This window comes from Mus musculus, chromosome 8, assembly GCF_000001635.26.
Source record: "Mus musculus strain C57BL/6J chromosome 8, GRCm38.p6 C57BL/6J".
Taxonomy (NCBI): Eukaryota; Metazoa; Chordata; class Mammalia; order Rodentia; family Muridae; genus Mus; species Mus musculus.
Window position 1 is genome coordinate 105,225,146 of NC_000074.6, and position 24,037 is coordinate 105,249,182.

General features: G+C 44.4%; 1 protein-coding gene across 6 annotated transcripts in view; it reads left to right on the forward strand.

Moving 5' to 3' along the window:
- D230025D16Rik (RIKEN cDNA D230025D16 gene) overlaps window positions 1–24,037 on the forward strand; it is a 27,908-nt gene continuing 3,871 nt past the window's right edge. For 2 of the 6 annotated variants that reach the window (NM_001379098.1, NM_145604.3), the window contains exons 1-12: window positions 42–341; window positions 5,983–6,065; window positions 9,337–9,420; window positions 13,278–13,321; window positions 14,526–14,605; window positions 14,833–14,927; window positions 15,696–15,793; window positions 15,882–15,994; window positions 21,276–21,409; window positions 21,693–21,776; window positions 22,951–23,033; window positions 23,598–23,641. In NM_001379098.1, the coding sequence (NP_001366027.1) occupies window positions 278–341; window positions 5,983–6,065; window positions 9,337–9,420; window positions 13,278–13,321; window positions 14,526–14,605; window positions 14,833–14,927; window positions 15,696–15,793; window positions 15,882–15,994; window positions 21,276–21,409; window positions 21,693–21,776; window positions 22,951–23,033; window positions 23,598–23,641 (1,006 nt within the window). In that variant the 5' untranslated portion in view covers window positions 42–277. Of the gene's footprint in view, window positions 342–5,982; window positions 6,066–9,336; window positions 9,421–13,277; window positions 13,322–14,525; window positions 14,606–14,832; window positions 14,928–15,695; window positions 15,794–15,881; window positions 15,995–21,275; window positions 21,410–21,692; window positions 21,777–22,950; window positions 23,034–23,597; window positions 23,642–24,037 lie in introns of all 6 variants that reach the window. The other 4 variants (XM_006530888.3, NR_166492.1, NR_166491.1 and 1 more) reach the window with 4 other exon arrangements.

Consider the following 24,037-nt stretch of genomic DNA (forward strand, 5'->3'; position numbering starts at 1 on the left):
CCTTTGCCACGCTTTACGGCCCGGCACGCCACTTTTGCTGCAGTTGCTCTGGGCGCTGCTGTTGCTACAGCCTCTCCTGCCGGGGCTGCTGCCCGGGAGGTTGAAGGGAGGTGAAGTGTGTTGTTGTGTTCGTGCTGCCGTCGCCGCCCGGAACCGAGTGGAGAGCCGGACGTCCGCGGGCTGGCGAGAGCGACCAGTCAGCAGCTGCGTGCTCTCCTCAGGCCGGGTCCTGTCTGCGCTGCCGCAGGGAGGCCGCCCGGCCCAGCGAACCGACCCAATGCTGGACCTGGAGGTGGTGCCTGAACGCTCTCTGGGGAACGAGCAATGGGAATTCACTCTGGGTGAGTGTGGGGTCTTTTGGGATCCTGTTGGCTGGCCCTTAATTCTCCCTAGTCCCTTCCGCTTCTGGTTCCTGCCCCAGATGCCCCTGCGCCCGCGGTTCTTCGCCTTTTCTCACCCTTTAGTCTTTCGGCTCCGGGCTTTAGAATCCCGCTCCTCCCGTCTGTCATAGGATCAGCGATGTCTCAGCAGGGTCCTTCTTTGGACCTCTATGATAGTAATAGCCAGTACACACCAAATACTTAGTGGAGTGGGAAGGTCCTGCTCTTTTGAATTTATCTCTAATACAACTCCCTGAAGTCTGAATATCGATAGTATTATGCCCATTTTGCTGACTCTAATAGTTAAGAACTAGGTAGCACACCTAATCAACACTCTGGTCTCTGATCTGTCTCTCTCTGGTTTTAGGGGAGTGGGGGAAACCTAAGCTCATGCCTCACAATCAGATGGGGGTGGTGGGGGAATGAGCTTGCTTTTCTAAAAGGAACTCTCGACTTGTTTTCTTCTCTTTTGAAATGTACTCTTAACGTGTGGTGTCGCAATACCAGATACCAGAGTTAAAAGTTGAAATTGAGTGAAGTGGAAATTACACATTGGCTTGGTAGACAAATCAGTTAGGTCACTTGGGGAGAGTTGGCCTTCGTATGTGAACAAGAGTATTTGCATTTAGTGACTCCAGTGTGTTTACTTAGTGGCAGCACTAAGCGAAGGGGCTGGGAAAAGGTGTTCCTGCTGCTTGTTTGTGTGGGCCTCAACCTCTGTCTCTCTACTGGGAGCTCTTGGACTGAGTCAGCTGCTCCATTTGTTTATGGCTTATCCTTGAATGTAGACGACTCTGTCTATAGAGACAGCATATTGGAATTACCTAGCTGGGTAGATTGCTGGGGCTTGGTGGCTGCCTGCCTCTTTCTTGCCCATTATAAAAGCCAGTTTCATCAAGGGCTCTTGGTTCTCAGAACTTAGACTGCCTGTTCCTGTAGACTTCTCAAAATTTAATCTGCTATGAACATGTTCCATTCAACCTCATATGAGGCATCAAGAGCGTGGTTGAAAAGCAAATGATGTTTGACTTCTGATTAACATTTTTTTCTCCCCTGGACAACTCCTACCTAGTCTGGACATCCCAGGACTGGTTAAGACCCACAGCTACAGATGGTTTACTGAGACTGTGTATCTCTTTGTTTGATTTAGTGCAAACAGGAGATCAGCTGGGGTCAGGAAATTTCCAGAACACTGAACTATAACTAACATAACTAACTACCCAGGGCTTTTGGCAAATTTGCAAGAACCAAGAATTTGAATAGTTGTTTTTTTTTTTTTTTTTTTTTTTTTTTTAAACACTGTCTTCATATCAGCCAAAAATCCTAGGTTGAGAGTTGAACTTGGGGGCAGACCTGAGCCTTGGTGGTGACTTGCTACTTCTTCATCCCTGTTTTGAAGTTAGGGTTTGTTCTCTTGTTTGTTTTTTAGACAATTAGCCCAGACTGGTTTCAGATTCCCAGTGAAACTGAAGTTGAGTTTGAACTTAAAATATTTCTCTCTGTGTCTCTCCCCATACTGGGTCTGTGTAGTACTTGAGATCAAACCCAGTGACAAGTACCAAAGTGACCCACAATATCAGTCGAAAGTGTACATTTTTACATTTATTTATGCAGGAGGGAAGTTTAGTAGTTGGAGTCTTGGCTGCTCTTTCAGAGGACGATGATTTGATTCCTAGAACCACTTCTGGCCTCCACAGGCATTACATACATACACGTCATGTGCACAGATACATTCCAGGCCAAACAATACCCATATACATTTAAAAATGTATCAGGGAATATCATGCACATTTGAAAGTCAGAGGACAGCATACAGGAGTTGGTTCTCTCCTCCATGCCAATCCTAGTGATCAGATTCAGGTCACCAGGTTTGTCAACAAGCACCCTTGCCCACTGCCATTTTAGCAGCCCTTAAAACCTGAACTTTTTGTTTGTTTGTTTTTTGGGTTTTGTTTTGGTTTGGTTTTTGGTTTTTCGAGACAGGGTTTCTCTTTGTAGCCCTTGCTGTCCTGGAACTCACTCTGTAGCCCAGGCTGGCCTTGAACTCAGAAATCCGCCTGGGATTAAAGGCATGTGCCACCACTCCTGGCTTTCATCTATCTTTCTGTAGGTTAATACCAACCCTTCTCTGGGCCCCTAGGTTAGGTCAAGTCCCTTCTTTCTTCACAATAGCCCACACATCTGTTATAATAAAATAAACTTTATAATAACATGCATTATAATAAATGAACTATTTCTATACTCCTGCTGCACCATTAACCTAAGTTTCTCAGAGGATAAGATAATTTCCTACACAAATTCCAATATTTGTGATCAGAGACCACTGACTTGCATATTATCTTGGATACAGCAAGCCATTGTCTCTGCACAACAAGGCAATGCTGGAGGATGTTTCTCAAATGACGCTTTATAACTGCCTTTAGGCCTTCTAAAGATAATATTCAAAAGCAAATCCAAGCCAAGCATAGTGACTCAGACCTGTAATCCCAGTCAGTACCTAGGTACTAAGGCAGGAGGACTGCGTAGAGTTCCAGACTAGTATGGACAAGATTCTGTCTCAGAAAACTAAAAACAAATCTAGATACTAGCTTTTACATCAATATACTCTGCAAGTCTTACTGAAACCATTATTTCAATTGCAATGCCTTTATTCCACAATGGTCAAAGCATGCGCGGTATTTGCAGAGATTCTACTTAGGTTTTCTTGTCTCTGTTCCTGGTCTTTTCCTGGTCTTCCAACATTATACAAAGGCCAGGAAGGCAGCCAAGAGGCTGAACGCAGCTCTCCATTATAATGCTAGGCAGTGATTACATCTGCGTTTGCACAGATTACAATAAGAACCCTGAGGCAGATCAGGATGTGTTTTCCATTTTTACCTAGACATAAAAAAGGTAAGGTGCCGGGTGTGGTGGTGCACGCCTTTAGTCCCAGCACTTGGGTCTACAAAGTGAGTTCCAGGACAGCCAGGGCTACACAGAGAAAACCTGTCTCAAAAAAACCAAAAAAAAAAAAAAAAAAAAAAGGATAGATGATGTATGCAGGAAAACATAATCAGTTTGGATTTATAATTAAAGCATGGTGTGCTGGCAAAAGAATAATGGCCAGGCATGGTGGCACAACCCCACCCCCCAACACAACTGACTCTGATCCCAGGATGCAGGTGGCAGACAGGTGGGTCTCTGTGAGTTTGAAGCCAATCTGGGCTACATAGTGAGTTCTAGGACAGCCAGAGATACAGTGAGACCCTGTCTTGATACCCCCGGCACCCTAACTCTGTTTGGTTTTAGCTGTCCTGGGCACGGTGGAGGCTCTGGGTTCATGGGACAGAAGGTAAAGCCTGTTATGGCCTTGCATTAGGAAGTACAGTTTATAAACTGAATTTAGAAAAGAAAGAATTTAGAGGTTTTTGATGTCAGATATACTCACTGAATATTGAAAATACTAAGAGAGACCCAGAATACAGAGAAGAGAAACACAAAACAAAACACTTTTACTCTGTTACTTCTAATTTGCCTTTACTTATACACAGAAAACAGATAAGCACAAGAAATGAACTGTTTCAAACATACCCGGTCACATACCCGCAGAGACTAAGAAGGATTGAGGAACAGCAGGAAGGGGTGGTATTACAGAGAGGTATGGGAAGATGGCGATATGAGAGTAGATGGAGAGATGGCTCAGCAGTTAAGAGCACTGACTGCTCTTCCGAAGGTCCTAAGTTCAAAATCCCAGCAACCACATGGTGGCTCATGTGGTAATGAGATCTGATGTCCTCTTCTGATGTGTCTAAAGACAGCTAAAGCGTACTTACATATAACAATAAATAAATTTAAAGAGAGAGAGAAGCGCATGTGGAGCACAGATGCTCTCCCATTGCAGGAAAGGCAAGCTGAATGACATGTCCAAATCTTAGCAGCTTTGTCTACTGTGCATTAGACCCTATGTTACAGAAGGCTAAAAAAGTGTCAGGACCCAGGGTTTAGTTCAGTAAGTTGATTGTCCAGCAAACATGGATCTGAGTTTTCCCCAGAACTCACATTAAAGCTAAATTTAAAAATATAAAAATAGGCGAGTGGTAGTGGTGCACACCTCTAATCCCTGCACTTGGGAGGCAGAGGCAGAGGTGATCTCAGAGTTTGAAGCCAGCCTGGTTTATAGAGTGAGTTCCAGTATAGCCAGGGCTACACAAAGAACCCCTATTTCAAAACCATAAAGTGGATGGATCGATGGATGGATGGGTAGATGGATGGATGGATGGATGGATGGATGGATGGATGGATGGATGGATGGATAGATGGATGGAAAGAAAAGCAGGCAGGCAGACAAGGAGACTGGGTGTGATAACATGGTCTTGAAATCTCACATTGAGAGTTAGTGGCAGGTACATTCCTGGGGCTTACTGTCCAGCCTAGCCTACTTGGGGAGCTCTAGGCCAATGGGGGATACTGTCTCAAAAAAAACCCCAAGATGAACAGCTCCTGCAGAATCAACCTTCCATTGTCCTTTGGCTTTTACATGAACACGTGTGCATGTACACACATGCACATAGGAAAGAAGATTACATCTGGTCTTCGGATTGTTTAAATGAGATAAACCACCACTTCTAAGTCTTCATCTGAAAGTTGTTTTCGGCGTACTTCATTTTCTCGGTCTAGAGCCCCTTGTCTGCAGACGGTCTTCCCTATGGCCCTGGGTGATATTTTAGTCACCCTTCTTCCCTTTGGTCTGTCACTCACTCTCCTATCCCTTAGCTCCAGAAGTAAGTATTCTAAAGCCACTAGATAAATACTGTGAGCGGAGGGCTGGGAAATGAGAGAGTAGTAAATAACTCGAATTGTCACTGCATTCAAGAGCCTGAGTTGTCCTTAGATTTTGTAGAATTTGTCTCTGCTTCTCCCTATTAATGCTCTCCCTGAGAACAAACTTCTGGTATGGCCATGGGTCCCTAGGATGTTAGAGGTGTCTCTGTGGATCACTTAAACCAAAAGCAAATGTGACTCTGCTTGTAATGGTCATTACCTTCAAGACTAAATGTTTAAGAGATACTTAGGAGTTGTTAAGTAGGAATCAAATTAAATGCTTTGTAAAAATAAAAAGTTGATTTTGATCAGTATGTGACTTTAAACTTTCATTTGTTTTGTTTTGTTTTGTTTTTGAGACTTGCTTCAAATTCATAATCCTCCTGCCTCTTTCCTTGTAAGGACTGAGATTTACAGTCAAGTGCCACTATGCCTAGTGACTTTAAACTTTTTAAATGAATGCATATAAGTCATATGCCATGATAAACTCTGGTCTGAGGTGCTGAGATAGATGCTAGAGAGGAAGAGATGGGACTGTGCTGGGTTACAGGAACCGGTGCAGCGTCATGAAACGTGCTTTTCCTCGGCTGCTACCCTATCTTAGCTCTGGCTGCTTGGGATCAGTCTGGCTGTCTGTCTCTAGGAAGCTTTTTCCATGTTCACTTTCTCCCCTTGGACAATTTTGAGTGGCCCCTTGGTGTCTGCTGTTTAACTTCATCCTAATTGACTGACTTTAATGATTTAGCCCCCTGTATGTGTCAGTAACTGGATAGACACACACGGCGTCCTTGCTTTATTTCAGGAATGCCTCTGGCGCAGGCGGTCGCCATTCTTCAGAAGCACTGTCGCATCATCAGAAACGTCCAGGTTCTCTACAGTGAGCAGGTGAGTGCTGGCGTCTCCACTCAGAAGATACAGGGAGAGGGCAGTTGGGGCTGTGGTTCAATGGGAATCTTAAGTCAGGTTTGTTCTTTGTCTTGGTGTGGAAACTTCAGTCTTGATAATCTAGTGCTGCCAGGTTTTAGAAGGACAGAAAAACAAAAAAACAAAACAAAACAAAAAACCCTGCTTTTTTGTTTTGTTTTGTTGTGCTTAGCTACTCACCCTTCACATGGGGGCCTTTTCATGGGAAATCACCTCAGAAGCTGCCTCTGATTTCCTAAAGTATCTTTTCTGCTTTGTTGGTTGTCCTTTGTTCAGAATTGTTTCAGGAAAGATCTCTAGCTAGCAGAGCATGTGACTTGACAGGAAGTAGGCCTAACTCACCCCGATTCCTCTCCACAACCATTCTCTCCATGACCATCTTCTCTCCTTCCAGCTCTGAAGCCTGCAGTCTTCTGTGACATTAGAACAAGTGCAGTTTGTAAAATAGCCTTTGTGTTGCAAAGCTTTGAGAGCCTGCAGGCCAAAGTCTGTCCCTGTGGCTTTGCTGAGACGTCTTTGAGTACTGGCTGGATCTTAGTGAGTTTGAACGCTTGAAGCAAATCAGATGATAAGTAGGTAGGGCTCTGTCCGCTGCCCCGTTTGCTGTGGAGCAGGGGCTGAATTAGCCCTGACCTTATCCCTGGCTGTGGGAAGAGTCTAAAAGGGGAGCTCTCAGTCTCCAAGCCGCGCTTAGACACTCATGTGCTACCTGCCACAGAGTACAGAACTTGCCAGAACGTACAGGGGTTCCTGGAGTGGTGGTGACACAGTGGGTTCTCGTTTCTAAACGACGCATAATGACTTTTTAAACTCTTTGCTCTCTCCTTCATCCCTAACCTGAAAAGAAGTGGCTGTTAAAATAAGGAAGTGGCCTTTCTTCTAAGCCTTGAGCTGTACAGTTATCTCTCTGGCTTTGAAAATAGGCTTCATGATTTCCAGCCATTTTGTCCAAATACTTGATTATCATTTATCTTCCAGAGTTTGTAGGAATGCTAACGTTAAGTTCATTTTCTCCAGTATTTTCTTTATTTAAAAATGTATTTAATAGACACAGTTAACTTTAGATTTTTTTTTTTTTTTTTTTTTTTTTTTGGTTTTTCAAGACAGGGTTTCTCTGTATAGCCCTGGCTGTCCTGGAGCTCACTTTGTAGACCAGGCTGGCCTTGAACTCAGAAATCCACCTGCCTCTGCCCCCCACCCCCACCTCCCTGAGTGCTGGGATTAAAGGCGGGCGCCACCACGCCCAGCTGGCTTTAGAATTTTAAGACCAGGTTTCATGTAGCCAGGGCCGGGCTTTAACATCTGAGCCTCCTGTCCTTACCTTCCAAGTGCTGGGGTTATTGAGAGATGATAATATAACCAACCAAAAACATGGGTTTTTTTTTTTTTAGTCTAGATCTACATTCTTCCTATTCTTTTAGTTGTGTAGCTTCTGAATGAAGATTTAATGACTAGTCTGTTAAATTCATATATTACTAGAACAATCTTTTAAGGTAGGATCTCATTGTATAGCCCTTGCTGGCCTGAAACTCTATATAGGTTGTCCCCAAACCCAAGCGCTGTCTTCCTGCCTCTGCCTCCCAGATGCTGGGGCTAAGGTTGTATGCCACCATGCTGACCTTTGAGCAGTGTTTGACAAGGATTTAAAGATGGTATTAGAGCTCCAGTGTAGTACTGTTTCTTAGACACAGTTAGGTAGTCCAGACTGGCCTACAACTTGTAATCCTCCTGTGTCAGCTTCCCAAGTGCTGGGGTCATGGGTACATGCCACTACACTAGCTCTGTGTGGCACTTCTTAGACGAGGGTCTGCTCTCTCTCTTACCTTTTTCCTCCATGTATTTCCTCCATGCTTCCAAGTTAAGAATGTTTTTACTCTTATTCCAGCAACAAAAAAAAAAATTTTCATCCTGTTTTCTTTTTCCTCTTTCCTTCACTCTTTTTCTTACTCTTTGCTGGAGATGTAACCTGGGACCTCAAGTCTACTAAAAGTACTCTACCACTAAGGTCCACCCCACCCCCAACACCCCACCCCAGAAAAATACCTTATCTGTGCAAGTCACACCTTGGAATTTTAAGCCTGATTATCAAGTGACCTTCATTTTTTTCAGAGGCCAAAGCAAGCATTGATGGTAACACCTGGGTCTGCTCCCTGGTAGTGAGTGCTGAAGGGGAGCAATTTAAGCTAATTCTAGGAGGGTCTTAGGAAGGAATTTCTCTGTAAAGCCTTCCAGGGTAGCATCTGACTTTTTAATTTATGTCTTTGTCTCTTAAAACCACGCCTGCTATTCACTTTGTTTACTTTAGTTAAAATCTTTTGAACAGCTTTGTGCTGTGTTCAAGGATAGAGTTTGAGATAGCTGTGTTTTTCCTTTCAACTTGCTGCAATCTGAGTCAATTCTCTGATAGTCTTTAAAACATTTAATCTTTGAAGTGATTGCATTGGGCTGCAAGGGGGAAGATGAGGCAGACACCTGTTCTTATGCATTCTGACCTACCATCCTTGTCCTCAAAACAACCTTGAAAGAAAGAGGTGACATTCCTAGGTAGGAACCAGAATCTGAAGGTTTGAAGAGATCTAAGGTCCTGGAGGCAGCTCACACTGCCACTCCCTACAGGACTGAGAAGGGACAGGCACAGAAGTGTCACTCCTTGGATCTTGGGGTTTTCAGAAAGAAGCATATGAAATGGAATGGGCAGGAGAAAAGATTCTGTCTTTTGTATCACTAGATTACAAGGTATTTTATTCCAAGAATTTGACCCAAAATATTCAAAATAAAACATGTGATCGCTGTAGATAGTACCAAGAGCCTGTGTACAGATGTGGGTGCAGCTGGTGTGCATAACCAGTATCTTCCAAGTTGGATTCTGAGACTTTTCAAGTGACATTTACTACTAGTAGACTTCTCTGCTAGTTTAATGGCAGTAAACTACTAAGGTGGATATCACTCTGGGGCCTGTTCACTCACTAATTCTGTTTATTCTTCCCTTGTATTTGTACTAAAGTCTGAAAGGGAAAGGCTCTTTCCAGCCAATATTATAAAGCAGGAGCTGTGGGCCAGAAGCGAGAGACATGGCATTCATCCACCAGTTTTGTTTTTAAGCTTCCAAACTTGGTTAGTTGGGGGAAAGGACTGCCTTACATATTCCCTGTGTGTTGGTGCTTTGTTGTAAGGCTGTAGCTGCTGGTAAATAAATCAGTTGTTCAAAGTGTGTTTTATTTTTGTTTTGTAGTCTCCTCTAAGCCATGACCTCATCCTTAACCTGACTCAGGACGGGATCACACTACTGTTTGATGCTTTCAACCAGAGACTCAAGGTAACCATACATGACAACTATAGTTTCATACCTGGTTAGTCCAGTCTGTCTGGAGCTGATTAACATGTGCTATTGTGAGGTGTTTTGGAAACTTATAAGTGGGTGTAGACTTGATTGGTTCAGTAGAAAACTAAAGCTATGCCCATTTTTCTTTTTTTTTTTAAACATTTTTTTAAAGATTTATTTATTTATTATATGTAAGTACACTGCAACTGTCTTCAGACACACCAGAAGAGGGCATCCCATTAGAGATGGTTGTGAGCCACCATGTGGTTGCTGGGAATTGAACTCAGGACCTTCAGAAGAGCAGTCAGTGCTCTTAACCACTGAGCCATCTCTCCAGCCCCTATGCCCATTTTTCTGAAGGTGGGTAGAAAAGTGCTCTGAGCTGGGATGGTGAAAAAGAGCTTTTGTGGCCCTTTGCTCAGAGCTAAGAAGAGAGTGTTACAGATTTGGGGGAGCAGTAACCCAAGCCTTGTTTAAAGGATGCTGAGAATGGAGCCTAACTATAGGGCAGGATCAAATGACTTTATTCGGGCTTATGAATCTTGGCTTTCTTCATTTTTATGCCAGACAGTATGACCCGAAGATTGAAAAATGAAAATTTCTTCTGGGACTTAGGGCTTATTGTTAATACTACCAGGAATGAATTGATTCTTTAGCCTCACTGTGGAAACATGAACTGCTTGTTGATGTGTAGGGTATCTTAATTGGCATTGGCATTGGCATGCAGTTTGCCAGCACCTGTTCAGTCCAGGATGTTTTTAATACACTCTGTTTCAAACGCCTGCACTGCACAGGTTAGTCATGTGACAGACTCATGCCTCAGAGTCATGGGGTTAAATGGAACACCAGTACTGTTTTCCTGCTTAGGTTATGAAGTAGTCCTTCCAAATGCTGACATGCTTGTAGCTCCTGTCATCTAATCACAAGTGAGCTACTGAGAAGAAAAAATAGGACATGGAGAGGATTTTCTTGGAGGAGTTCCTTCTGGGAGGTCATTGGCCAGCCATAGTTGTAATTGCCAGATAAAGAATGCCAGATCTTCTACAAGCAGGGCTTCTGGCTGAAAGCAGTCTTGTCAGCATAATGTCCTGACATCAGTGAAATGGCAGTCGATTTGGCATGCTGTACTACCATGCCCAGGTACTCTGAAGAGGACCCTGGCCACCTTCTGAACTACCCTGTTCCTGTCTTCCTTTGCATGGCCTCTCTTAATGCCCTGAAGTAGTTTCATATGAGGTAGACTTACCTTCCCTGCACAGAGTAAGTTATTGCCCACTAAGTGTCTTTTTTTTTTTTTTTTTTTTTAGATTTATTTATTTCATGTATGTGGGCACACTGTCACTGTCTTCAGACATACCAGAAGAGGGCATTGGATTCCCATTACAGATGGTAGTGAGCCACCATGTGGTTGTTGGGAATTGAGCTCAGACTTCTTAACCACTGAGCCATCTATCCAGCTCCCTCCACTAAGTGTCTTAATGCAGTGTATGACTAGCTCATACAGGCTGGAAAAAAAGGATTCTTTTAGGTACTATAAAGGCTCAGCAGACAGAGCAGTTCTTTCTAGCAGGAGGGATCATAATAGTGGCGAGGTTTCTAACTTGATTCAGTGTCATGTTTTCTTATTTAAAGAGAGGGAGGCACACATGCAAATATATGTGCCACAATCTACATGTAGAGGTCAGTTCTCTCACATGCGGGTGCTGGAAATTAGATTCAGGTCCTTAGGCTTGATGGCAAAGGCTTTTACCTCTGAGCCATCTTACCCGGCCCAGTGTTAATGTTCCCTTTGTTTTGTTTTGTTTGGTTTTGTTTGGTTTTGTTTTGTTTTTTCGAGACAGGGTTTCTCTGTGTAGCCCTGGCTGTCCTGGAACTCACTCTGTAGACCAGGCTGGCCTTGAATTCAGAAATCCGCCTGCCTCTGCCCCCCGAGTGCTGGGATTAAAGGCGAGTGCTACCACGCCCGGCTAATGTTCTCTTTTAAAAAAAAAAAATTTAGGGACAGGGCTGGGAATACAGCTGACTTGGTGGAGTGTCTGCCTGTGGTTCAGTCCCTGGCACCGGATGAACCAGAAGTGGTAGCACACATCTGTAATTCCAGTACTGGCAGAGAGGGGCAGGATGATCAAAAGTTCAAGATCATACTTGACTAACCTTGGGGCTAGAAGGCCAGCCTGGGCTACAAAAAGAAAAAAGGAAAAGAAGACGGGGGGGGTGGGGGGGGGGAGAGGCACAGTCTCTTGTCAGAGCCTCAGTACTTTGAGTGTCCCAGTTTCCGTGTCAGTGCTGTGCTGCTCACAACCTCAGATACTGAGCCACCTCTGCCTGTGCCACCCCAACTGGAGGATAATAAATGGTACCTCCAGCCCCCAGCCAGCTGTGTTGTTGGATGCGAAGCCATGACATCACAGGATCAAGGACTTTGTAGTGCTTATTATTTGGTGCCAGTAGTGCCTAAGTGCTCAGTGCCCTTTCATCTGTCTCTGCTCTGACTCCTGGCATCTCATCTGAGGCAAAACCTATTAAAGGGACAATTTCACAAGGGCCCTCAGAATCTTCAGGTTCAACTAAATCCCCTTTATTAAGGACATAATCTAATAGTCTCACACTTGTTGTGTCTTAATGTAGGACCTATTTCCTAGAAAAATAGACCTCCTCCTCTCTCATTTTATACTGTAAATAAAATAAGCTAATTTGGAGAGTTGGTTTTTTTTTTTTTTTTTATAATTATCAAATATGGCATAGGGCCTGGTGAACTGAGTCACACCTTTAATCCTAGTACTTGAGAGACAGAGGCAGGAAGATCTCTGAGTTCAAAGCCAGCCTAGTCTACATTTGTTAGTCCCAGGCATCTAGAGCTACATGGTGAAACCCTGACGCTCACCAAAAATAAAAAATAAAAAAGTCTGGTGCGGAAGAGGAAAAGTTTTCTGTATTGAGCATATACAAGCTGGGTGGATATGTTTCCTGGGATGTGGCACTGTCTTGTAGAAAGGTTATGTGTTCTAATATGTTTCAACACTGGATTAGTTGGAAGGCCCTTGATCCAAAGCATCTATGGTTATCAAAATGGGGAAGTTGTGGTTAGGCGTGGTTTTATACACCTTGTAATCCCAGCACTTGGGAGGCAGAGGCAGGAGCAAGTCGGAGGTCTGCCTGGGCTACATAATAAATTCTAGGATAGCCCGGCTACATAATGAGACCCTGTCTCAAAAAGAAAAAAAAAGATTCATGGAGGGAGGTTATGATTTGTGTTTTTCTTCCCCGTTTTGTTCCTCGTTTATGTGGAGATGGAGTCTGAACTGTTTGCTCGGGCCAGGGTCAGACTCAGCTCACGTGACCCTCCACCCTCAGCCTCCTGAGTGGGCGAGGCTGTAGACGCACAGTTCTTCACGCAGCTTCACAGAGGGTAGCACGCAGTGCTTTGGGAGAGTCTTTTGAAGTCTGGGGCACTGGGTGTGACACTGAAACCATATAAAACATGTTTTTGTTGAGCTGTATCCCCGAGTTTGCTTTTGGGGAGTATGTTTTATTTGAGATAGGGTCACAGCTCAAGCTGGCCTTGAACTCTTAATCCTATTGCCACAGCCTCTTTTTTTTTTTTTTTTCTTTTTTTTTTGGTTTTTTGAGACAGGGTTTCTCTGTGTAGCCCTGGCTGTCCTGGAACTCACTTTGTAGACCAGGTTGCCCTCGAACTCAGAAATCTGCCTGCCTCTGCCTCTGCCTCTGCCTCCCTAGTGCTGGGATTAAAGGCATGTGCCACCACACCCAGCTCACAGCCTCTTAACTATATCTGTCGTTGTAACAATTTGAACAATTACAGTACCTAAACAATTTCCTTTATTTTTTAGGTGATTGAAGTTTGTGAGTTGACAAAAGTAAAGTTAAAGTATTGGTAAGTTTTCTCCCTTACTGGTATATGTTATATTTGGTAAAGATCAAAAGACCAGCTTTATCTTCATTAAAGTACTAAAGGATTGCATTTCCCGAAATCCAGGAAGTAGAACTAACTGACCGCCATAGTTCCCTGAGGCAGCCTCCCAGCCTACTCAGATTCTCGAGGAAGTAGGCCTCATTAAGAACATGCTGGGTGGTTAACACGTTGCATGTATATAAAATCTAATTCAACTCTCCCATCAAAGTACTACTTGAGCTTAGGAATCCTGTGACAGTCTCCTGAGTCATAATGGCCCTTTCCTGCATAGCCTTTCTTTGTCACATCTTTTCAGGTTTCTGAGTAACAGAAATAGAACCAGCCAGGTAGTTCTGACTCAAACCAGTGTTAACGAGACCCCCATTTCAGAGCCAAAGCTGCAGGTCAGAATGAGAACAGAATAAGGCCTATGCAAAGCCTTAGATAGTTGAGCCAAGTGACAAAGTGCTATGCTCACATTTAGAACAAACTTTCAGGGGTTAGGAGTACCTTCAGCACAGTGCTAGTGAGCTTGCCCAGAATATGAGGGACCTTGGTTCCTTCCTCACTACTGCAACAGTAAAAACTGTACCTTCCAGTAAGGAACACGCCCTTACTGAGAGCATGACAAGGACCCACTTGCTGGGGCAGTTCTGGCAGTATTTGCTAGCATAGGAATGGGCAAGCCTGTAATGGCACTGGGTCCATTTGTCCTTATATTTAGAGTCAGTACTGTATTGAGAAGCCCAAGAGAGTCCACATTATATATGGGCTTCCAAAATTGACCTATTTCTCACCTAATTAATTCCTCTTATTTACAGTTTATTTGATTTTAAATCTGTTCATTTATTTTGAGACAGTCTCACTATATGGTTTTGGGTAGCCTGGAACTCTGTATATAGACCAGGCTGGCCTTTAACTCGCTGATATCCACCCCCCAAGTGCTAATTAAAGGTGCAGATCACCATGCCTTGTCATTTTATTTTTATATAATGTCTTAAGAATTAACGCTTATGCTGCATACAGTGTCACATGCTGGCAGGCCAAGACAGGAGGACTGTGCTCTTCTCACAGCCAGCCAGAGGTACATAGTGGGATTCTGCCACTTAATAACTTCAGCCACCTTTTCTCATGATCTAAGCCCATCTTGTTAAACCCGATATTAAAAAGTACTTGTATTTTTCAGTGGAGTGCATTTTAACTCTCAGGCCATCGCTCCTACCATTGAGCAAATTGACCAGTCTTTTGGCGCAACCCATCCTGGAGGTAAGCCAAGTCTATCTGATTCCTCTGGATAGCCCTTAGCTGTAAGCCTGTGGGTGGTGCCGTCACTCCTCATTCAGGTCCCTGGATGGGTGTGTAGCACCTCAGACCTTGTCTTCATCCTAGTGGGTCAGTTCAGAAACTAGACAAAAGCCCTGCTGCCTGCAGAGCTGGTGTGCACTGGGAAGCAGCTTCCAGTCAACCCTGTGTTCTCTCTTGCTTATCCACAGTGTACAACTCTACTGAGCAGCTCTTCCACCTCAACTTCCGAGGACTGTCTTTCTCTTTTCAGTTAGACTCGTGGACGGAGGCTCCCAAGTATGAGGTTAGCACTTCTGTGTCCTTGTGGGATAAGGAAGTAGGCAGGACACCTTTCTTTGAGTTCTTTAACAGACAAGAGATAGAGTTCACAGGAAGAAGGGGGCTGCAGCACTCTTTCCTAGGAAGAGGGTACTTTGCACTGTAGAGGCCATTAAGGCCCTCACATTGTCAGCAGCATATCCAGCCATTTTCTAACTGCAGCATCCTAAACAGTTTGAAGAGTGCATTCTCTGGATCTTCAGTCACTTCAGTTTTAAAGTTTCACAAGCCAGAGTAATGACGCACACTTGTATGTAATCTCAGCATTTAGGAGACTGAGGCAGAAGGATCTTCGGTTCGAGGCCAGCCTGAATTAGTAAACCCTGTCTCAAAGGAAAGAGAAAGGAAGGCAGGCAGGCAAAAAAACTCAAAGATGGGAGATGCACTTGCTTATTTCAAGTGACCGAGTTGACTCAGAGCCAAGTTCAGTCGTGTGCTTTGACCATACCAGTTCTTTTTTTTTTTTTTTCTTTTTTGATTTATTTATTATTATATGTAAGTACACAGTAGCTGTCTTCAGACACACCAGAAGAGGGAGTCAGATCTTGTTACGGATGGTTGTGAGCCACCATGTGGTTGCTGGGATTTGAACTCTGGACCTTCGGAAGAGCAGTCGGGTGCTCTTACCCACTGAGCCATCTCACCAGCCCCTACCATACCAGTTCTTAATGAGGATTAGAACCTGCATTACGTGATCTACATATCCTTAGTAAAATTCTTGCCTTGTTTGCAGCCCAATTTTGCCCATGGTCTAGCTTCTCTTCAGATACCCCATGGAGCAACTGTAAAACGAATGTACATCTATAGTGGGAACAGCCTCCAGGATACCAAGTGAGTGCGAGGAACATGAGCTTTGTACTAGGCCCATGGCCTTTCTGAAACAGGGGCCCATGCCTTGTTCATTCTGTGCCTTCTCCAGGGCTCCTGTGATGCCCTTGAGCTGTTTCCTGGGGAATGTATATGCTGAAAGTGTAGACGTTCTTCGAGATGGAACTGGACCCTCAGGGTTGCGACTTCGCTTGCTCGCTGCAGGTAGGTTCTCCATTATATCTTATCGGTGTAGACTCTTCTGCTACTTGAAGTATGTGCTGAGTGCTCATTCCTGAGTTGTAGACATGTTCATTGTTACATTCCTGTGTTGGAAAGGGCCCATAAAATCTCAAGGGTTTCCTTGTATGGACACTAATTCTAATTGTGAGATCTCAACCTCCCAGAAGGCAGAGCTTCTAGTACCTTCACCTTAACTGGTTCAGATTTGGTCAGGAGGCAGCGGCACATGTCTTTAATTCCCATAGAGATAGGTGGACTTGGTCTACACAGCAAGTTCCAGAACAGCCAGGGCTACACAGAGAAACCCTCATTGCTATGAATTCTATCAATAACTCTATTTGTTCTTAGTATGACTTGGCCAGCCCCCCAATAATCAAGACCGAGTCCCACTGATTTATTTAATCAGCTTTAGCACAATTACTGACCAATTACCCTAACCACTTTCTACACTAGACTGGCTATTTATTTCCTAGCTGTGCTCCCCGAATTACTTGCTGTTTGAGTGTAGCCTCAGCTGTTCTGGGCAGTCTGTCCTCAGGGTGCACTTCCCTCAGCCACTTCTACTCATCCCATCTAATGGAGACCCCTTGGTCTTTCCTTCTTTCTCTTCCTCTCTCCTCCCTCTCTTTGTGGTCAATAGCTGAAACCTGGCCTGCCTAGTATTGGCTGTAGCCACTTTAATTTAGCCAGTCAGAAAAGATGGTGAGCAAAGTTTATACAGCATCATTTGGTGTGCATGAGAATCTGGTTTTCAGGACTGCAGACAGATCTGGGCGGTGGGGGGGGGGGGCAGTATTTAATATTTGAATACATAGTAGCGTCAGACCAACCCCCAACAAACCCTGTCTCAGAAAAAAAAAAAGTTCAGATTCAACAAACAAGTTTTAATAGAAAACAAGCAATATGGTTACTTATTTTATTAAATAACAATTTGATGCAGCTTTAATTTAATCAAGGAGACAAAACATAGTTTTACCTTTGTTTGTGTGCATGCCTTTGAATACTGATGGTGTACTCTAAGGTGTGACTACAGAGGCCAGAGCAGAACATTACATGTCCTCTCTCCTTCGAACTGCTTCAGGACAGAGGCCTCTGGCAACATGAGATAGACTGTGTGGCAGGCAAGTTCTCGGGATCAGCCAACAAATGCTGGACTTAAGGCATGAGTATCTATTGTCTGGCTTTCTTTTTAGACAGGATTTCTCTATGCAGCCAGCTGTTCTGGAACTAGCTCTGTTTACTAGGCTGACCTCGAACTCAGAGATCCACCTGCCTCTCTCTGTCTCCAGAGTACTTGGGATAAAAGGCGTGCACCATATGGGTAATGGGAGTTCAAACTTAACTACCAAACATTAACTACCAGCGTTCTCTCCAGCTCCTCAGCTTTATCTCCACTAAGTGTGTTTTGGGGTTTGGTTTGGTTTTGAGAGACACAGTCTTTTTGTTTGTTTGGTGTTTGTTTGTTTAATTTTATGTATGTGCATCCATTGTTGCTGTCAAATCCCATTATGGATGGTCATGAACCACCATGTGGTTGCTGGGAATTGAACTCACGACCTGTGAAAGAGTAGACAGTGCTCTTAACCGCTGAGCCATCTCTCCAGCCTCCAGAGACAGATAACGTCCAGGAACTGGAACTCATCTTCCCGTTTCCTCCTCCTGAGGAATACCTCCACTTGTCTTTTTAGCAAGTCTGAATAAACAGCAGCAGCACTACAAGTCCTGCAGAGTCCCCTGCAGAGACGGTTCCAGATTGTCCCTGGGTGTGTGCAGGCTGCAGGGACCATGCCATCTTGAAGCTCAGGGTCCAACCTGCATATATTTTCACCCACTAGGATCTTGTATCAGTTTCTGGGTGTGGTGGCTCAAGTCTGTAATTCCAGCTCTTAAAAGAGTTGGGCAAAAGGCTCACCATGACTTCGAGACTATCTTGGACTACATTTTAAGACCCTGCCTCAAATTAACTCCAAAGCAAGTAGTCTACAACTTCTGGATTAGAACTCTAAAATGTGGTGGTGGTGGTGGTGGTGGTGGTGGTGGTGGTGGTGGTGGTGGTGGTGGTGGTGGTGGTGGTGGTGGGTGAACTGTGTTATAACCAAGACAGCACAACTGTGTAAAGGAATATTGCGTTTGAGCTGCTGTTTGAAACAAAGTCAGGGGTGTGCTGCCTCTCTTCTCAGGAGGATCACCCCTGAAATAGCAGGGTCTCGATCTAGAGCAGTAGTGATCGGGTGGCAGGAGGAACCAGTGAGTGTAGAGATTTCAGCCAGTGCTGCCTGCCTATGCGGTTCACTTCTAACACTTCTCACTGCTAAAACTGTTAGTGGAGGAAAAATACTACAGACTTCTTAGATTAACTTAAAGAAGAGTGATCTCCACTGCTTCTCCTGTGTCTGTTGTATGTGTCTGAATCTGTCTGTCTCTCACAAAGGGTTTTGCTCTGTATTTTTGACCAGTACAGAAAGCATCAGATGGAATAGGGTTGAGAGATATTTAATAGAATTCTACAAGGGAAGAGACAATACTTACCCAACATGACTTAGAACAGCAGACATAACAGAAAACAAATGTTATTAAACTATAGCCATGTTTGCAACATTTATGGTGGATGCTTTTTTTTATAAAGTTGCTTCTAACCTGTTGGCTGCTTTCCGCAAATGATTACTGCAATATCCATAAACGGGACAGCAGTGATGGTGGGGTGTACATAATTTAGGATTGAAGTTATGGGTTAGGATATAAAAGCTGGTTGGGTGGGAAATCCAGGCATGGTAAGATTGATACATTGTTTCTTGTTAGTTAGATTTAACCAGACTAGATCCATAGTGGACAGCATAAGCACACAGTCCTAAATGATCTCAAGCAGAGGCCTAGAAAAAGTCCAGTCATTCAAGGGTCAAGGGATATTTTCATAGCTGGGCAGTGGTGGCACAGACCCTTAATTCCAGCACTCTGGAGACAGAGGCATCCAGGACAGCCAGGGCTACCCAGAAAAACCCTGTTTCAAGAGAGAGAGAAGCCGGGTGTGGTGGCGCACACCTTTAATCCCAGCACTCGGGAGGCAGAGACAGGCAGATTTCTGAGTTCGAGGCCAGCCTGGTCTACAAAGTGAGTTCCAGGACAGCCAGGGCTACACAGAGAAACCCTGTTTCAAGAGAGAGAGGTTTTTAAAAAATATACATCATTATAATCTTCCAAGCAGTGAATGAAACAACAGTTGCATCTGTGAAAGGTCACTTCCTACAGCCCTATTCCTAGGAATTTAGTACCTAAAGAAATATGGGGGACAACTGGAGACTCTGGGCCTATATTAGCAGGGTGTATTCAGTAGGTCACCTAGGCCTTCCTAACCTGCAGTATTTATGGACATTAGAAACATAAGCATTAAACTTTTCCTAGGACCTGGTTAATTTAAACAGCCTTTGTTTGCCAGTCAGAATATGTGTGCTGCCAGGTGTGGTCCCACATGCCTGTAAGTCCAGCCCCTGGGAGGCTTGGATCCAAGAGTGAGTCTGGAGGACAGCCTCTTCTGCATAGAGAGACCCTATCTCACAAAGAGTTGGTGTACTGAGAATAGAATTGAGTTAGTTGGAGAACTCACTGCCTACTTGGGTTCTCTGGTGTTGTTCAAATATAGCAAGCTGATTGTTAGACATGAAAAGGTTTGGACAGATGGAATGCCCTGTGCAGAGAAAAGTGGTGTCTTGTTAACATGACACTAGAAATGGAGGCTTTTCTCTGACTTTTGGCTACTTTTAAATTTTTGGGTAAAATATTAATTGCCCATGCTTCCCACACAGGAATGTGAAGCTTTTACTGCTCCTGTGCCTGCTGCTTAAGCTGCAAGCACTTCTCCATGTATGGCTGTATCATTGCACCAAAGAGGAAATTCTTTTTTTTTTTTTTAAAAGACTTATTTATTTATTATATGTAAGTACACTGTAGCTGTCTTCAGACACACCAGAAGAGGGAGTCAGATCTCATTACAGATGGTTGTGAGCCACCATGTGGTTGCTGGGATTTGAACTCGGGACCTTCGGAAGAGCAGTCGGTGCTCTTACCCACTGAGCCATCTCACCAGCCCCCAAAGAGGAAATTCTTGCACAGCAGAATGCTTTGGTTTTTTGATTTGGTTTGGTTTTTTTTTTTTTTGTTTGTTTTGTTTTGTTTTGGTTTTTTTTTTTTTTTTGATTTTTCAAGGGTTTCTCTGTGTAGCCCTGGCTGTCCTGGAACTCACTCTGCAGACCAGGCTGGCCTCGAACTCAGAAATCCGCCTGCCTCTGCCTCTCAAATGCTGGGATTAAAGGCGTGAGCCACCACACCCGGCGCAAATGATAACACTCTTATTCCCTGGGTTGGAGATACTGTCAGACTTTCTGTAGGGTTAAGAAGTGAACCAACACATATGTCATTGTGACTCTTCTGGAAAAGTGGTCTTGAGGGTACAATTGATGTTGTCATGGTGTGGTACTACATGCCTTTAACCCTAGCACTCTGGAGGCTGGGACAGAAGGACCACAAGTCTGAGGCTTTTTATTCATGTTTGTAATGCCCACAGCTGCCTCTGTTTATACCATATCTATGTAAACTCTTAACAGTAGACCTTTCTGGGAGACATAGGCAGTTTTACTCTCCAGAATCTCCCCAACACCTAGCACAGTGTTCTAGCCCATGGTAGGTAATGAAGAACGACTAGGTAACCTGAGCATGTGTCACACTGCCCGTATAATCATAGCGCCGATAGCAGAGGCACAGGATCAGGATTTCAAGGTCATCCTTGACTCCTTTGCAAGTTTGAGGCCACCTCGGGTTATGTGAGATCTTGTCTCAAAAGCAAAAGAAAAGGCTGGGCCTGGTGGCATATGCCTTTAGTTCTAGCACTTGGTGGACAGATCCCTGAGTTCAAGGCCAGCCCGGTCTATAGAGAGTTCCAGGACAGCCAAGGTTATACAGAGAAACCCTTCTGAGGGCTGGGATTGAAGGTATGCAACAGCAGGCTCAGAAAGAAATGCATATTAAAGATAAAAAAAGAAAATAAATACTTAAAGATTGTTAGGTAATCCTCTAGGATCCCTGGTACAATTTTCAAATAGTGATTTTTCAAAGTCTTGCTTAATTAACCTGTTAATCCGGTACTTACACTTTAATAGTCTTGCCCTTTGGCTCGATCTGATCGGTCAGGAGGTAGTTGTTAGCTTTTTGGAGCCCCTTGGGTTACAGTGCCTCCAGCTCTGAGCAGAACCTTCTTTTCCCTTGTCTGCAGGTTGTGGACCTGGAGTGTTAGCAGATGCCAAAATGAGAGTATTTGAGCGTGCGGTGTATTTTGGTGATTCTTGCCAAGATGTTCTTAGCATGCTTGGCTCTCCACACAAAGTCTTCTATAAATCTGAAGACAAGGTAGGGAAAGGTACTTACAGTGTGAATAGCCTCTGTGTCCCCAGTACTTCAGCACTTCAGCATAGATGAGGTCTGCCCCTGAATAGTCTGTTCTCCATGAAGGAAAAGCTTCCCGCGGGCCCTCCGGTGTAACGGCACCATCTCTGTAACCTGGAGATGTGTCCACACTAACAGACCTGGCTCCTCAGCCTCACTTATCCAACAGCTTAGTGTTACATAAGGAGCACAGTATAACTAGAGGCTATTTTAAAGGGATTTTAATTTGTTATTTTCCCCCCAACAGATGAAAATTCACTCTCCTTCCCCTCATAAACAAGTTCCGTCCAAGTGCAACGACTACTTTTTTAACTATTTTACTCTCGGAGTGGTAAGTACGAGGCCTTAACGGGTTTCACTGCTGTTGGCGTAGGCAGGGCGCTGTCAGGTGCTGTGTGACCGTTCCTCCCGGGAATCAGAGAACTTTTGTCTTTTTTGCTTGTGCCCGGTCTATTTTTCATGGGTTCTGGTATCCCAGTGTAGTCAAGACTATGGAGGAATGCTGCGATACTGGCTTTCCTGGTACATCTTGCCTTTCTGTCCCGAGGAAAGTCCTTCACATATGGGGACTGTGGACAGTCTGGCTGGTAGATAGGATGCTTGTATAAATGTGCCAAGTTGGCATGTGCCGTCGGTCATCATTGTTTTTTAACTTTGGTTTGAGACAGGGTCTTGTTGTGTGGCCAAGGCTAGACTCAGACTTAACAATGATCTCGTGTCTGTGAGGACAGGCATGTGTTACTATACCCAACTGGACCATGAATCCTCAAGTGGCTTTGAGCTTTCAATGTTCTGAAGTCTAAAGGCAGAAAAGTAGATTATAGAGAGGGAGAGAAAAAGGCTGCTTAACCTACACAAGCCAGGAATCTGTAGGGAGCTCTGTGAGGACAGACTTCTGAGGGTAGGATGGCAGGTGCCAGGAAGGAATGGGGCTGAGAGAGTCAGAGTTCAAGGACCAGTGAGGAAGATGGCAACAATGGATAGCTTAGGTTGCATTCTGTTGGTAAAGAGACAGAGCAAGAAATTACCCTTAGTGCCTAGGAAAGTTAGTAGTTACAAGAGGAAATGATTAGCATATGGCATCAAATTCAGGTTTCAATTCTGATAAATGGTTATTTTCCATTACTTGTCAATTTTTATAGAAGCTGGGATCCGTTTGGTTATAGTGTTTCCGTAGGTGGGTATCTGAACCTTTCCAGAGTAAACTGCCCTGAGTCTTCTTGGTGGCTTTGAGCCGGAATCTGCATTTGACTAAAAAAAAATGCTAGGTCCCATTGGAAAAATAAGATTTCCCTTCCTTGCTGTTCAAGTTGCCAACAGTGGAACTAGAACCCCAGTTCCTGCCAGGCCCCCTCCACCAAAGATGCCTGGTTAAGGCCTCTAAATATGTGAAGGAAGTTCCTAGTGTTTTCATGATTGAATGCTCCAAGTTGGAATTCTCTTGGAAAGGCCCCTGACCTGCCTTGCTGACTTTTCATACTTGAACACCTTGTTTCCTTTGTCAGGACATCCTGTTTGATGCAAATACACACAAAGTGAAGAAGTTTGTCCTGCATACCAATTACCCTGGGCATTATAATTTTAACATGTGAGTATACCTTAGGTGAGCAAGAGGAACAGAACTTGGGGCTGAATGTGGTGCTGGCCGTTGAACCCAGTGCCTCGAGTGGGCTGTCGGCACTCAAGGCACTCACGGCTTCTACCTGACACTTCTGGCTTGTGGGAAATAAATGGATGCTAGGTGCCTTCTGTGCCCCTGCCCAGTACATCTGTGTGTACTGTTAGCATTTATAGGCAGGGTCTTATGGTCTGGTGCATGTGTGTAACCTAGGCCAGCCTCAAACTCAAAACAATCCTCATCTCTCAGCCTCCTCCTTCTGCGATTACAAGTATGAGTCTCTGTGTCCGACCAGAAACTTTTATCGCTTATAGCAATAGTTAGTAGTCTTTTTAGACCTGAAAGCCATGTGCTTTTCTGTTGGGCTTCAGTGTCTGAGTTGGGCCTTCCTCCCAGTGAATGTTGTGAAAGATCCCAAGCTAGGACTTTGGGCAGGTAACATGGGCTTCTGCCTTTTCTGGGATGCTGAGTAGAGATGTAAGAGTGGTTAGGCCTCCCGAGAAACGGGTTTATCTTTGTCTGTCTTCTTTCTAGTTACCACCGCTGTGAGTTCAAGATCCCACTGGCCATAAAGAAAGGTGAGTCGAGAGTCCCCTCAGGTTAAAGGGACATGCAGTTACCTGCCTGTATGAAGAAAGTAGAGGGGGACTGTAGAGATGGCTCAGCGGTTAAGAGCCGACTGCTCTTCTGAAGGTCATGAGTTCAAATCCCAGCAACCACATGGTGGCTCACAACCATCTGTAATGAGAGCTGATGCCCTCTTCTAGGGTATCTGAAGACAGCTACAGTGTACTTACATATAATAATAAATAAGAAAAAAAAGAAAGGAAGAAAGAGGAGAAGCCAGCCAAGTGTAGTGCTTGGGCTGGCAGTGTCCTTGCTCACTGTCTTCTCCCTAGAGCCTTAGAGCCTTATCTCCTCTGGGATGATCCTTTGTTCTCCTGTGACTGGCACTATTGGCTAGTGGACAGAGG